The 15,800-nt window shown below is 45.2% G+C and overlaps 1 protein-coding gene across 25 annotated transcripts in view; it reads left to right on the forward strand.

Annotated features, from left to right (window-relative positions):
- LOC118789872 (neurexin-1a) overlaps nt 1-15,571 on the forward strand; it is a 307,259-nt gene extending 291,688 nt beyond the window's left edge. For all 25 annotated transcript variants that reach the window (XM_036546568.1, XM_036546567.1, XM_036546570.1 and 22 more), the window contains one exon: nt 12,793-15,571. In XM_036546568.1, the coding sequence (XP_036402461.1) occupies nt 12,793-13,097 (305 nt within the window). In that variant the 3' untranslated portion in view covers nt 13,098-15,571. The remainder of the gene's footprint in view (nt 1-12,792) is intronic.
- The last annotated feature ends 229 nt before the right edge of the window (nt 15,572-15,800 follow it).

Here is a 15,800-nt window from a genome sequence, read left to right on the forward strand (position 1 = left end):
CTGTTTAGGAGGGCTGACGGCGTGCGACATTTCCGAAACCCTCGCCGTTGTTCCCGCGACTCCTCCAGGAGAGCGAGCGGGGTGGCTGGCGTGCTGCTGGGGTAAGAGCGTGTTCGCAGTGTCTGGGAGGGCACCCACTCGCGGGAAAACACGGCTGTCATGGCAGTCCGCGGACGTGCTAGCTGCCTGTGAATAACTCATTCACCTCGGGTGGCTGCATAGTCACCACTCTGCTCCACCCTTTGATTAATCCACCAATATGGCAGCTCTTCCATGCTCAGGTGAGCCAGCCTGTTTCCGGCAATTTCTAGATTCCGTCTGTCAGATTCCCATCTTCTTTGACTGGCAATGACATTTCATTTTGGCTGCAGATTTAAAAAAGAGTATTCAAAACATTTTAATTAGAAGGTCTGTTATTTAATTGTAAGACTCTTGAGAAGGGTGCCAGCAGTGGAGATGAGATTTTTAGTGTTAAATGGTGTACAGAGGATGAAAATGTCGTTTTGACACCTATTTGTTATTGTTTTTAAGCTCCTTTAGGTTTCCTAGTCCCTTGTTGATTGGGATTAGTTCTCTGTTCTCTCTGACCCAGTCCAATTACTGAAACAAAGGAATGTCTGCAAAGATGTATGTCCAGGCCTCTTATTCCAGATAAAAAAGCTTTTTAAATCAGGGTAAAATGGATTGAGAAAAGGAGAAACAATTAGTCCCAGGGTTGAAGTCCTATCTGTTCACTGATTTTTTTCACAGTAATAAAGCCGTGATCAAGTGAATGTCTGCCTTCCTTTATGTCTAAATCCAGCTAGTTACATTACATGTGTAGGTAGGGCATACGACTCTGCACCTGCGGGATACTAGGTCAAATTTCCTATTGAACAACCCACATTATGCTGTTATCCCCTTGGGCAAGGTATTCCAAAATGAATCCAGTTCTAAATGGGATACGGACACTAATTGCAACATTTTAAACCACTCGGTACAAGGATGTCTGCTGAACAAAGGTATAATGTCAAATATGCATAGAATGGTCCTTTCACATGAACATGTGACACCAGATCCATCAGCTCGCCAAGATGGTAGCTGCTGAACACAGGATCCTGATTGATATCCAGATTTAGGATAATTCACACAGCGAGATAAGATATCTTTGATAGCTCGCCCATGCATGAAGGACTGTATCCACTGCACTGATGGAAGGCTCTGTGTCTTTTGTTACCAGAAAGGCCAGACACTTTCCTCGGGCGTACCGCTGAGACCATATCTTTTTACCGCATAATCAGAGAAGGATACTCTCGATCAATGAGATGCCGTTGAATATCAGAGATTTGCGAGGTGACTTTTGAAGGTTTTCTTGTTGATCTGATAGTGGAAAGTACATTTTTTTCACGTTTTCTAATTTTAACAACTTTCTTTTCATTCAGCACCCTTCCCCACACATGCACAACATGTATACACATATACGATTTTAAATAAATTATTGAATAGCACCAATGTCAAATAGTGTGAAAATGAGCAGGGTACTGCGGGGTGCAGCAGGGAGGGAGATGGGGGTCATAGCTAGAGGAGTCCATGGTAACAGAATCCTGGGGGAGGAGCCGGACGACCCCTGAGCTTGACCGTCAAGCTGTGGATCACTGAAGCCCACCTCCTGTCCCAACTGTGTCGGACATGGAACGTTATCCACTTTTTGGGTCATTTACTCTGCCTTCTTTTTCTTGCCTTTTCTTTTATTTTGTTTCCTCTTCGAAACCGTAGCGAGACTGTGACACAGGTACTAATCTTCCACGAGCCCGTGATTAGATCACACCACAGCAAATTGAATCTTCTCCCTGTCCGCGATGCCACCAGGACGGGTGATACGGTCTTGGCTCCGGTACTGCGGGGGGCAAGGGGGGAGGCACAACGGCGGACCACCCTCTCTGTCTGCCCGACAGCTGCAGGGTTAGTGGCAGCTCATTCCGCCTGAAGGGGGACAGAAACACAACAGCTTGATCCAATTGGACCCGGAGCCAGAATTCCCCCGGTGTGTCGGGCGACTCTGATTATTGAGTTATCTGACCTGAAAAAAAGAGAACAGAAAAAGAGAATAGCACTCCAGATTTCATTTTCAGCAAAGGAGAGTGGCTGTGGTATGCTTCACGAGGCGTTTGATACAGTGGAGCGAAACCACCTGACAGCCTCAATGTCTACCTCTTTTCTGCTATTGCTTTTTTCCCCCATTCTTCAAGTACCTCTTGCCTTTTCCTGGGCACGGCCCACCCCCTGCTTCACCCTCTTTGCTAGTTTTGCAAACTGACAAGAGTGTCAGCTGCTTTCAGGGTCATCTGTCCAATTGAGAAGGGGGGGGGGTTCCAAAGGTTTGGGGAAAAAATAAAAATATTTTCTTTTCTGGAACAGGACAAGTACATAACTCATTTTTAAGTGACACGTGACTCCTGGCAAGGACACATATTCATGCCTGAAATGGGCAGGCATCATGTCAGTGCCTCCGCAAGTACAGCGACACTAATGAAATACCTCTCAGTCTGTCTGATTGGCTGGCGCATGTTTCCAACGCTGAGAACGGCACTTAAAATAGCACCAAGGACTGTTGTTTTCACAGCACAAGGGCTTGCTTCAAACAGACAGACCCTTTGTGTCAGGTTGCAGGGCTCTGTCCCAAAACAAATGGCTTTTTGGTTGAATATGAGTCTTGTAAATGCTGTTCTAAAATGGATTCTATACATGCGTTCATTAAAGCTGTGACTATGGCTGTGGAGAGAGGCCCAGTTCCCTCAGTGCAGGCCGAACAGGGCTCGCCCTCTCCTCTGTGGTGGCCAGAGAGCTGCTTGGTTCATGCCTGTGGTGCTTTAATGAGTCATTTTTCATTTTCTTTGCTCTCATCTCCCCTCCCACCTTCCTCCAGTTGCTTTTGGGCAGGTTAAGGTTAATTATTTCTCTGTTTTCTGCTGTTCTTCTTTTTTCCTACTGCTGCTTTTTTCCTCCTCCAGCGATGTACAGTAGAGTTAGCAGCTAGTGTTTGACATTTGTGCTAATGTGTTTGCTTTATAAATGGGGAAAAAAAAAACATTTAAGAGGGGAACCGATTAATCATGTGGCAAATGGCAAACCTCGTCTTTAGATGAAAGGTGATGACAAGCCAGCGCCCCATGAAACAAAAAATGATTATGGTAAGATATTGTTTTAAAGAAATGTTGAGATTAATGAAATAATCAGAGCATGCTGGTGGCTGGAGAGGTCACTGCCCACATGTAATGGGCTATTTAATCATTCCCAGCATGCACTTTGGCTGTGTCACTGCTGAAATTCTCAACTTAAATTGAGCATATTAATGCCACAAATTGTGGAGAAGACATAGAGACAATGCATGACAAATAAAAATGCACTTAAGACTATTGACAAATGCAAGGAATGGATTTTTCCGTTTGATTTCAAGATGAATAATGTACAATCTCTGCTACTTATTCATTGACATTGTACATGCTGTGTTGACGAGGTCCTTCATGGCATTTCAATAAAACTTGACCCACACTATGTACTCTGACATAGCAGTGCAATTTTCTAGTTTCTTTTAGCAGTTCATGTCCAAACAGTTTTAAATATGTGTAATTGTGTTCATTTATGTATCTGCCGATTACTCTGACTACAAGTGCAGAGGTCTTATTTTTTAATGGAATGCGTTTGCCGGGAAACAGGATTTCATGGTCATGTCTGCTCCGCTGTCAGACCCAACACTGATTCTCTCATACTTATCTTTTCAATTATTTTTACTTCTCCCAAACCTCTCAATGCCTTGCTCGTGGTGACATCGGCATCAGACTTTGATCCTGACGCCACGCGTCTGTTTGTTATTCCAGGGCGCATATGAAAGATTAAGTTTCTGCAGGCAAACATGAAATATATGAAAGGCCAGTGAGCACGGTGGCGAGGGCAGCCGTTCGGTTATGAACGCCACTCACGGGAGTCGCCAGGCGCGGTGCTGGAATTCGTTTCCTGTGCAGGGCTAAAAACAAAAAACCGCTCTCGATGCTCAGCTCCAGTACTAAGGGGTTGTGATCCATGAAACACATCATCGCCCACCCAAAACAGCAACAAAAATAACATTCATGAAACGTTCTGCGATACCTCGCTGAGAGGTTATTTTTGAGAAATCCATAAAATGCTATGCATTGGGGCAAGTGCTGGGTGGTATGTTTGTGGGCAGAGGAGGGTGCTTGTTATAAAATAACATAACATAAAAAAAATTGCGTGAAACCTTGCTGAAGGATTTCTGTTGTTCTCTACCTGGAAGGCCAAATATTTGGACAGGAACCGGACTACAGTGTCCGATAACGAGACAAATTGGACCCAGAGCTAAAACTGTCAAGCTTGCTGTGCTGCTTGTCCTCACAAGATAAATAAACAGCAACACTAATGGCACCCATTCCTGTTGTTAACAGTAATAGTTTTCTTTCTTCACTTGCGATGTTATGCATCTCAGTTGCACCCGAGCAAACTGAAATAACAAGCTCAGGGAGACATACTGTAATATCATATCAGTACATTCTGTCCTTTCCACATCCGCTTGTTGTTCAAAATAAAAAGCGGCCCCCACTGTATATATCTCTAGAAAGCTTTATCTTTATCGCCGCAACATAACCGAGGCTTGTTGAGCACAATGAGGACTTGCTTTGATTGCTCTTTTGGAAAACGCAACTTCATCCCTAGTGCATTATCAGTCAAGTAATATTCGCTGTGGAGACATTCTTGCTTCCCTCACAGCCCACCCAGTGCATGTACCTTTTTTTTCGAGGACAGATTCATCTGAGCACTGGTTAAATGCCTGAAATTCTGCACTGATGGTGCAGTCATTCGAACAATGCAACAATGTAAGGTGTGCATGTGATGAAGTGGCATTGATTGTTTGAAGTCCCGCAACACAAATGTACGAATGAGTCTCTATAACAATGGCAGGGAAAACACAGTGCTCCTTACTTTAAAGTCAAACTGCAACATTAGTACACACACTCACACACACACACACACACAAACGCCCATACACAAACACACATGGACACTTACACTGTAAGTATGGTCTGTTTGGGCATGCACACGCACAAACACACACACACACACACACACTCATTACACAAACACACTTTCATATTTACGCACATAGCGAATATGCCTGTGGTAAGGGCTACGTCTTTTATGGACTAATAAATAGCGTAAAGCTGACGTTAAGCTGGGCGCATCGCTCCATATAACCCTGCGGTGATGAGATGTGTACAGCAGCGTAATGAGATCTTTTACTGGCACAAGGCACAGCCTTTCCTGTCGAATCAGCACAACGCCACACGGAGAAGTCTGCAGCGGAGCAGTAAAGCAGGAGCCATCACAGAGCCTTTATTTCTAAATTTATCGCAGGACCGGAGACCAGGTGAGGCCCTGCATGCAGGCTTCCACCCAGCAGCCCGGTCCTGCGCAAAACAGAGTCCAGACTGCCCTGCGTTCTGCAGAAATAGACAATTGTGTAAAGTGCTCTTACCCAAATTGAAGGGTGTGCCGGGTGTGACCCCTGGGGATGTGACTTTGCTCAAGCTCAGAAGGGACCCTGCCACCCGGCGTCATTTCTCCCCGAACTCACACTGCACAACGGTAATGATACAAGCCGAGTACATTGAGGCCAATTCCTAATTCAGCTGAATTAATCATCGGGCTTTTGAGTCAATTTGAGGGCTCCACAGTGGAGAGGAACATGCCTTTTATTGGCCGGAGGTGTTCCATCCTTAATTAAAAAAAGGATCACCCCCAACGGTTTGCTCTTTGTTGTTGTGAAGCCCTGCAAGCCCATCACAAGCAAGCTAGCTGCGTTTAGCAGAAGCAGCAGGGTGGAGTGCTGGTTGGAGCACAGGGCTCATTACCCAAGGTTCAAGGGTTTGAATCCTCTCCGTTGTCAAACCACAGGTTCAAACTGCCCAACTTTCTTTAACAAGATTCCCACTGTGAGCACAGGAAATATTCTTTTAAATGTTATTCTTGCGAATGTGATGTTATAACTATATTTGTGTCTGCAGTGAACAATCTAAGGAGAGGCCATGACAGTTGTGGCGGAGAAGAGAACACCACATTACCTTTCATCTAAAACATATCCTGGCATATTTATCTTCTATGCCCCATCTTTGCACAGCTGTATATATACCTTTGGGTGCAGGCCCACGCTTGATTTTCATCTTGCACTCACTCGGTATGTGAAAAAAAATCATCCCAGCTTTCGAGGACATGCAGTTAATTAAAATAAAATACTTAATATCTGAGTGTGCTATTCCAAGGGGAGCAGTGGCTGATACAGTGATCTGCCTGCAGTTGATCCACTCCGATGTGACAAGCCTGACAGCTGGTTATTATGGCTGGATATGTAGTGGCACTGTAACACTAATCCCCGGGATTACAGAGATGTGTCACTGAGCAAGCTGACTAAACCCAGTGCTCCTGGAGAATTCCCCTACCACCCTGCAGCACGGGGCTAAACTGAAACTCGTTGAGATGTAGCAACAGGGTCTTGTGCGCACACACACACACACACATACACACACACATTCACACCCAAGCACACACACACCTACGTGCAAACATATGCACACTCACATACATACACTCACTCACACAAACTCACACACATGCACACACACACATACGCACACACACACGGATACCAAAGTGATCAACAGATTCTACAGTTTGCAGATTCTGTAAACCGTTCACATAGTGCAATACTGGATTTAACAGAGTATCTCAACCAAGACTTCAATGGTAAAATGTCAGGGTCTGCCCTCCACTCTAGCAAACCCCGCCCACCCCCCCAGGTTTCCTGGAGTGTAGATATCTGAGCCCCGTGTGCTCAGATAGGATTTCTAACCCCGCCCACCAATCATCCCCTTCAGGGGGCAGCACTCATCAGTCAGTCTGTTTCCCCCATGGCTGCAATTAACATCCACTGTTCGTTCCTAATAGAATGCATTCAACATTGGCTTTCATCATTACAAAGAAACACCATGGCAGCTGTCAAATGAAAGCTCTGGCTCATTATAGCGCAAACAGTAATAACTATCTGTAGGTATACATCACTTTGAATTGCACTGCACCACAAGGACAGTTCCTTGATCACACGTGGGTTAATTTGACTTTGAAGGCATCGTTTTTTATGACGATAGATACACTTGTCTCCTCCCTATCGGAGCGAGGCTTTCAATGGATAGCACGCCCATTCAGAGTTTATCAGATATAAAAGGCCGCGGGACGGGTACAGTGCATTTGATGAATGGCAGGGCATATGACGACGCATAGCCCCTATGTTTCATACACCTTTTTACACATCTTAGTCATCATCAATCCCCCTTAGGAAAGGTCAGACGGTGTGTTGTCCATTCATTACAGCCTAAGTAGTCTTGTTTGCTCCATTACTTTACATCAAGTGTCAGTCGGGGCCCTCCCTGCTCACCCCCCCCCCCCCCCCCGCCCTCCTCGCCTGTCACCAATCACCAAATAAATGAACCTGCTCACCAGAGATGAATGAGGAAAAATGGCCTTTAAGAGATCCATTTATTTACATCCGAGAGAGCAGCCAGGGATTCTCCAGCTTCGCCCCGCTCCCCGTCGGAGAGAGGCTGAGACAGCAGCCCAGATGAATAGAGGAGGGAGGGTGAGGTCGGGAACCTGTTCGAATGATCCGACCGGGCTTAGACAACTCAAACCGGGGGGGGGGGGGGATTGGCATTTTGGGCAGAGATTAGGGATGGCAAACTCTTACACATAACCCTCTTAAACCGGCTTTTATTCAAGGACCTGAAATCACTATAGGCTCTGCTATAGTATTATGCGAAGGAAAATGAAACTGTCTTATTTTAAACGCAGTAGGATGTCTTGAAGTGGTGAAGTAACACATTGAGGTGATACATGATGGATAGCACTCATATGACGGTGTTCTGCCTCTACCGGTAATGTGATATCTGTTGCACTGAAATCTCAGCCAAGACACGACAACCTCACACAGAAGAAGAGGATTGGCTAAACGAAGGGAGGATGAAGCAGGGATCCCATGAGGGGTTTCATGACGGGGCAGGAAGCGACACGGTAATGCAACTCTCACTCAGCGAGGGGGGGGGGGGGGGGGGGGGGGGGGGGGGGGGGGGGGTTTGACAGTTTAGTCCCCCCCCAGAAGTCCCTTTGTTCAATGGGCTCTCTGTCCGCAGTGCGCGCCGTCACTGAAACAAAGCTCGATCGGCAGCCATTTTCTCTCCGTCTAATTTTCCCCTCGGGTGCACTCGAGCGGAATTTATAACAGCGCCCATCATTTTAAACACTTGTTTCAGGCGCCATTTCTCCCAGGTTTATGGCCTCTCCCCGGCACTGCGGTGACGGAGTGTTAATGAACGGGCATGCGGGTGCTGGGAAGGGACAGACAGCGCCCTGTGGTGCCTTCGCATCAGCTCTGGTGTGACTCGCAGGGGGCAGGGGCGGGCGACCCCGCTGACTCCTGGCAACATTTTACAGTGGTTAGCGCCGGAGACGGAGCTGCAACACATGAAACATAACCCAACCAATAGTAAATCTATGCTCTCACCCGCTGTCATACCTGAGTGGAAAAGTAACTCAGGCTAATCAGGTCTCATCTGTTGATAAATCTGGACTTCTTAATTCATTGTCTCCTTTTGCCACAGCTGGCAAGAAATCTACACTCTCAATACTTAGTATTCACAGGTAAACTAAAAGTGAATTTACACTTTGACTTATTGGCTGATAGCTAATTGTGCTGAGTCCATTGTTATGTCCTGTATTTATAAAGGTGGATCACTTAAGAACAAGTTCTCAGTTACAGATTTGGGTAGGACTTGGAGAGCACTGGGGGACAGCCCTGTACACGTGTGTGTGAGGCGAGGCAGTCACACACATATGCATTCGCACTTCTTTGGGTAATTGACACTCAGTGACACTGGCAGGTGAATAATGTTTGCTCAAGAGTGTTAATCGCCACAGACAAAGACATACAGTATTTGCATTGACACAATGCAGACCATCACTTTAATCCTCTAAGCAGAATCCTCTTTCCATGGAGAAATTAATTTCCTGGAATAGCAGTGATTATACATTTTTATCTCCATGCCATTTCCCACCTTGTGCCCTTTTCTGTTCTTCCACAGCACCTCTTTTCTTCTTCCTTGTCTTTCGTCTGCTACACCTGTATCGACACCAGGGTCAGACACTGCTGAGAATCACTTAATGAGTAATCCCGGATGAATGCAGAACTAGACAGGGACAGCTGCGGTGGAAAGAATGATACTGGCCGCTGATTGCCTTGAACTTTCCGTTGGGTTCTCGTTCTCTGCGCGGTGAAGCCGCATGAAATGACACGTCGCGCCATTAGGAGAGCCGCAGACCGCACGGGACAATTCCTCTCCTGTCTGCTTCCCCGTGTCGCCGCTGCGCGTGCTTTTTAAAATGTGTGCTGAAGGCGGGAGCCTGCTGCCCTCATGACAAAGCAGAGCTGTGATTGCGTAAATAAATACTGGGGAAAAGGGCTGGATTAATCAGCCCGCCGGGCCCGCTGCGGCCAGCGTGCAGATCAGACCAAGCCTACCGAAGCAAATCGGTGAACCGAAAAGGAACCCGCTTCCACGCGCCCCTGTCAATAACCCTTATTAGGCATGGCGTGACTCCAATCAGCGGATCAGAGTGGGCGCAGGTGCGGGCGTCCACCTTAGCGGCCCAATTAGATCGGCAGTGAGAGGGGGAAGCAGGAAGCGGCACGCGCCGTGAGCACAGCGGTCGAGCAGCGGGATGATGTCATTCTCGCGGGCGCGGCCTCCCTTCCTGTCTCACGCGCTCCGCTTCGTCCTTGTTCCTGGCACAGTGGGAGCTGGGGCTCGGAGTGCGCGGGGGTGATTTTTTTTTTTCCCATCTTCTCCCTGAACAGCACAAAGCACAAGCCAGCATTTGCCTTCACCAAAAAAAATCCAGTCATTTAGCTGTTTATTCACCATTGTGTTCTCTCCAAACGCTTTAAAGAGAAGAGCACATTTTATTTCCCTACATTTACATGACTTAATAAAGAAAGGAAAAAAGGTATGTAGGCATTTTTCCCCGATGTTTCTTTAACATTTCACCATGTGGTGTATGATGATGCCCATGGCATTTTGCCCCAGAGGAAAGTTCTCTTCGCACCTGTCCATGGGTATATGCAGGCCTGTCGTTAGCCTAACAGATCTGTTCCAACACCCGGGTCGTGCTTGTTCCCAGTGGCAGTTTCCTTTGTCCTTGAGTGTGTCCTAGCAGTGTCACACATCAGAATTGATGTATACCCCCACCAGGAAGGGAGGGGGTGATAAAGAGTGAAACACGCATTCACCTTTTCATCCTGCTCTCTCTCTCTCTCTCTGTCTCTCTATGAATATGGGAGGGAAGGAGATGGGGGGCAGGGTGACCGTGGAGGTCTGATGTGGTACAATTAAACTGGAACTTAATTGGCTACAAAAAGAAAGTTTTTTTTGGTGAGATCTGAGAGAGTTGCCCAGGAATACAGCAACATTGATTGTCCATATGGCCATATCAGCTTTAATTCATATGTTTTGAGCACAGCTCATGAGAGACATAATAAACATGAATCATGTTGTTGCATTTTCTCTAAATACAACGATTCACAATCCAAAGCCATTCACAAATCTTCCAAAAAAAACAGCTACACAACTTTGACAACAACCTTAGCTTTGACAGATCTGAAGCCATGCATATGTATTAGACAGTAGCCATGTGTATGATGGTCATGTTTTTGCCTCATATGTCTTTACCAGCACTGAAACGCAAAGTTACAGTGGGGAGGGCCTCCCCCTTAGCCCATGTGCACCAATGGAGGCTTGTGGGTTAGTCGGTAGCTTTGTTTGTGGTTATGGAGCACACTGTTTGCAGCCCCATACTCTTACCAGAGGCACATAGAGGCACAAGTAGTGCCGCTCTGGTCAGTAATGAGTCTCCAGGTGTCCACAGTCACATTAATAGGGCCTATAGGTCATTTTTTGACATTGATGAGGAGCTTCACATCCACCTTTTCCCTGTGCTCATGTATAGGAAGGAGACAGTTAGATCACTGATTAGGTAAAGACAGGGGCCTGACCAAGGATTAAGAGTCAAGGAGGAAGCTGGTGTCAGGTGAGATCAAAGTAAAGGTGAACAATTGGCAGAGCTGTATCTTTTTGACAGTGTGGGCAGTGTTAAAAATGTAATTGACTAAAATCCAGTGAAATCAATAAAAAAAGAAATCTAAAAAATAATTGCCATTTGTGGAGATGCCTTGTGCATTTTCATGTCTGTGTCTGTTCCTGTGTGTGTGTGTGTGTGTGTGTGTGTGTGTGTGTGTGTGTGTTCCCCCTGATATCTATTTACCAAGCAGACACATGATGGAGAAAGATTTACAGTGACATGGTATGTTAGCCCTTTAAAAAGAGCTGAATTTCTATTTGCATGGCTGTGTCAGATGGCAGTAAGTGCCTTGTGTAAACCAATCACAAAGCACTAACCACTTTGCTCTTGCGTCAGGGTCTCTGGCTGAAAGAAGACTGTTACAATCTCATGGCGCTGCTCATATTCCCCTGCTATTGAGACAAATTTTTCAAAATCAAGACAAGAGCCACTCAGGCCTAAAGCAGGGCCAGTTAATGAGGTCTGCTGGAAGCAAAATGGAACACAAATTTAAGTAGCCAAAGAAGAGGAAGGCGTGGGCAGCAGGAGCCAGAGAGACAGGCAGAGAGAGAGAGAGTGGGGAGAAGAAGAGTAAAAGAGCGGGGGGAACATTAGCAGACAGAGAGGATGATGAAGTGGATAGTGAAGAGCTATCAGGGCTGATGGGAGAGTATAATTTGGACAGCTCTTGTTCATAATGGAGACTCACAGATATGTAATCAGTTTCTCATTCAAGGTGCAAATGGATCCAAGGCCCATTCTTGTCAGATATTGATCCCATTATCAAACATTTTAGAGTTCATCAAAGACAGCCAATTGGATTTATTAGCATTGAAACTGTAAAAAATTGTGCCGCAACGTCCCGATTCCTTCCTCAAGTACATTTACATTGTAATTACAATGTAACTGTGTCTCCAGTTATTGTATGAATCATTGAAGTGTCGGCATTGCATATGAAAACACTGCAATTACCTCATTAGAATTAATAGTGCGCTGTTAGTTTGAATTTGTGAGCTCTGTTATTACGTGTAATAAATAGCAAAGTATTGTGCTAATCTTGCGGAGGGAGGCACTGAAATGGCATAATTAGCTCACTGCATCAGTCACAGACCTGAAGTGACTGCGGGTACAGCTCTGAACAGATACTGTACTGCCCTCAAAGCAAACATCCAGGACCAAATCTAATCTTAATCCTGGTGTTTTTTTTTTTCTTTGTTTTGTTTCAAAAAGCCAAACCTTATCTCAGTGTTATAAGACACTATCTATGACCATTAAACAGGGTCACAAAACGTAATACATATCACAGTAGAGTTCTTTTGTTGCTACGTTTCAGTGTTTCGCAAAACTCTGAGATGGCATTTCCTCCAGAATGTTATGCAATAGTTGACATTTCAGGGGGGTCAAAAATGTTAGCGGAAGGGATCAGCAAGGTAGCCAGTATTGAGAGTGCAGAGATTAGCCAGGGCACCTGGGTTTGCTCTGAGCCTGTGCTGCATACTGTTCTGCTGTGGTCAGGGTGAACAACTCTGGAATCATCTATTTCCCCCCCCCCCCCCCCCCCTCCCTGTCTTTGTCTCGCAGCCAACCCCACGGGCCCGGGGGCGAAGGGCTTCCCCGGCCCCTCGGAGGTGATCCGGGAGTCCAGCAGCACCACGGGCATGGTGGTGGGCATCGTGGCAGCCGCCGCCCTCTGCATCCTCATCCTCCTCTACGCCATGTACAAGTACCGCAACCGCGACGAAGGCTCCTACCACGTGGATGAGAGCCGCAACTACATCAGCAACTCGGCCCAGTCCAACGGCACCGTGGTCAAGGAGAAGCCCGCCAACAGCGCCAAGAGCTCCAGCAAGAACAAAAAGAACAAGGACAAGGAGTACTACGTGTGATCCCCCTCCCTCCCCCACCCCCCCCCCCGGCCCCTCGCCAGACTGGGAGCTGCGCTCAAAGATACGAAGACCCACGTGTGTATAATAATAATAAAGCAAACTAATAAAACATTTAGTCTTCATTTTATCTAAGACATGGTGGTATACTGAAAAACGAAAAACAAACAAAAAAAACTTATTTTACTTTCTACTCAAGCACATCAGACTATGAGGAGACAGATACGAGACACAAATGAGCCAGACTGATGAACGCGCAAGCTTAAAGAGGAAGCGACCAGCAAGGAGCAAACCGAACACGGCAAAATGAAACTAAGTCACTGAGGAAAAAAAAATGCTTTGATGAGCAGCAAGCAGGATATTGACATCTCTCTCTCTCGTTCCTGGAAAAGGGTTGGGGGGGGCAGCGATCTGGGATCTGTTCTGGGGGGAAGTGCAATGTCACAAACTGTCAGTGTTTTCATTTACATTGCCTGTGTTTGTGTTGCTGGGACATTTTCTTACAACAACAAAAAAAAAAAGATTAAAAAACAATGCATAAATAAGTAAACGATAAAACCGCCAAACATTCATGGTTGAAGACGAGCAAAGGGAGAGGAGGGGAAGGAGGCGAGATGCAGAAGCTACCTATGTTTGAGGAATCAGCCAAAGTATTTGCACTTTTCCTAGAGGCAGTGGGGGGCCAGCACAGACTTTTGTACGGCCGACTGTCAAAAGTGCAAAGAAGAGTATGGCCGCTGGGTATATAAAGACACTCATATATAAAAAAAATCAATAATAAAGATATAAACATTCATGTTGTGAGTAAGGAATATGGAGGCCTTAATTTCAATCCCAGTGTGAAATCTAAGGCGGTTGTTTTGCGCAGAATATCGAGGATTCGGGAGAACTCCATGCACGCAAAGTATCTTATTACATATGTTTATATACAGTACAAACACATCTATATGTGCTTTCTGGACTGTGACAAGTGGTGTTTTATAGCCTGTTGTATAGATGATGCAAACTATATCGGCTCTTCAACCATTTTTAGTAAAAAAAAGAAGAAACAATGAGAAAAGAATAAAAAAGAAACATAAATGTTAGTAAGTGTTGCTAGATATAGATTTTATGACAACATCTGCAATGGCATTTTTTGTTGCATTATTTTTTTTCTCCTCCATGCTTATTTTCCCATTTAGTTTTTATACAGCCATTGATTCGTAGACCATCTATTGTCCCAGCTGTTGCCTGACTTGTCCACATAAATTACAAAGCATTGAGGACAGGGGGGTGGTGGTTGGGGGGGTGGGGGGATTGTCTGGAAGTGACACGCAGGAAACGCCATAGGACTAAGATCACCGCCCTCCTCCAAAACCCCATCCCCAAATAAAACCTGCACACTAAGCGAGAATGCAGATGTATATGGTAATAAACTTTGGCCCGAACTGATTATCTACAATGCATATGGATTGACTCAGAAAGGAGCAGCCCCTTGCAATAGGATGAAGTGACCATTCCAATATTTCTGTGCTTGTACTGTCATGCTGTTAATCTGTTCTGCTTTCTTGAGACCTGTATCAGAAACAAGGGCAAAAGGAAAATATGAGCGTGAAATATAGATGATGATTTTTTTTTTTTATCTCTACCCGTGCTATTTTTTTCTACAGTATTTTATGTTTATTGTGACAATTCTCTATTGACCTCAAAGTAAAGTTTATTATAAAAAATAGTTTTGAAAAAAAAAATTACATGAATAAATAAAATATTACCTAAGTGAACGTAAGTCTATGATGAAATTATTAGAATAATGTGTAAAGGCTATGATAAGGGTGAGAAGAAACGATACTTATGGGGAGATAACCAAAAATAACCATAATTGTTTTGGGGAAAAGGGGACGTTTTGCTTTGATTTAGCTTATTTTTGGCTTTGTTAATATTATTTTTTTACTTTAAAAGAATGTGCTTTTATTAATATATCAACCTCAAGGTACATGATTGGACTACTTGTATGGAAAACAGAAACAGCTGAAAGCTTTGTTTTTATGAATTTTTGTTTTCATCAATACAGCTTTCTTATGTACTCATAATCTTCATTTTAATTGACCTCTGTATTTTGTAATCTGACGTTTTATTTTGAATTTTCAACACAGACCTTATCCTGGAAATAAAAAGTGAAGTCGATGAGAAGAGGCCGCCATGTTGAGCCACCCTTTCTTTTCTCATCTGTCTGCAGTTATTTATGGATATTTTCCCAGCAGTGAAAGCTGCCTGTAATGTATCTTTGTTGGGGAACACAAAGGAAATGCATCAGAGCCTGTAGCAAGGGGCACTTCATGGCAGAGGAGATGGCTTCCCTGCAAAGCCTCCTGGGAGAGTCAGAGATGTAGCCTGTTTTACAGACGGAAGAGAGGAATTCCAAATGAGGCTGCAAACAGAAGGAACAGTGGCAGTGCGCGCACACACTCACACACACACACACACACACACACACACACACACACGTACATACATACACACATGCACACGCAAACGCACACACACATATACATACACACACGTACATACATACACACACACACACACACACACAAACATTCTCGCACATACACACATGTACAAACACACAGTGTGCAAGCGCGAGTTTCAGTGTTCACGATCCGAAGCAGAGGGACCAACACACTGCTATTCCTCATGTTGTGTGGTGTCTGTGTGTGTTTTTGCGTC

The sequence above is a fragment of the Megalops cyprinoides genome, chromosome 15, assembly GCF_013368585.1.
Source record: "Megalops cyprinoides isolate fMegCyp1 chromosome 15, fMegCyp1.pri, whole genome shotgun sequence".
NCBI classification, from domain to species: domain Eukaryota; kingdom Metazoa; phylum Chordata; class Actinopteri; order Elopiformes; family Megalopidae; genus Megalops; species Megalops cyprinoides.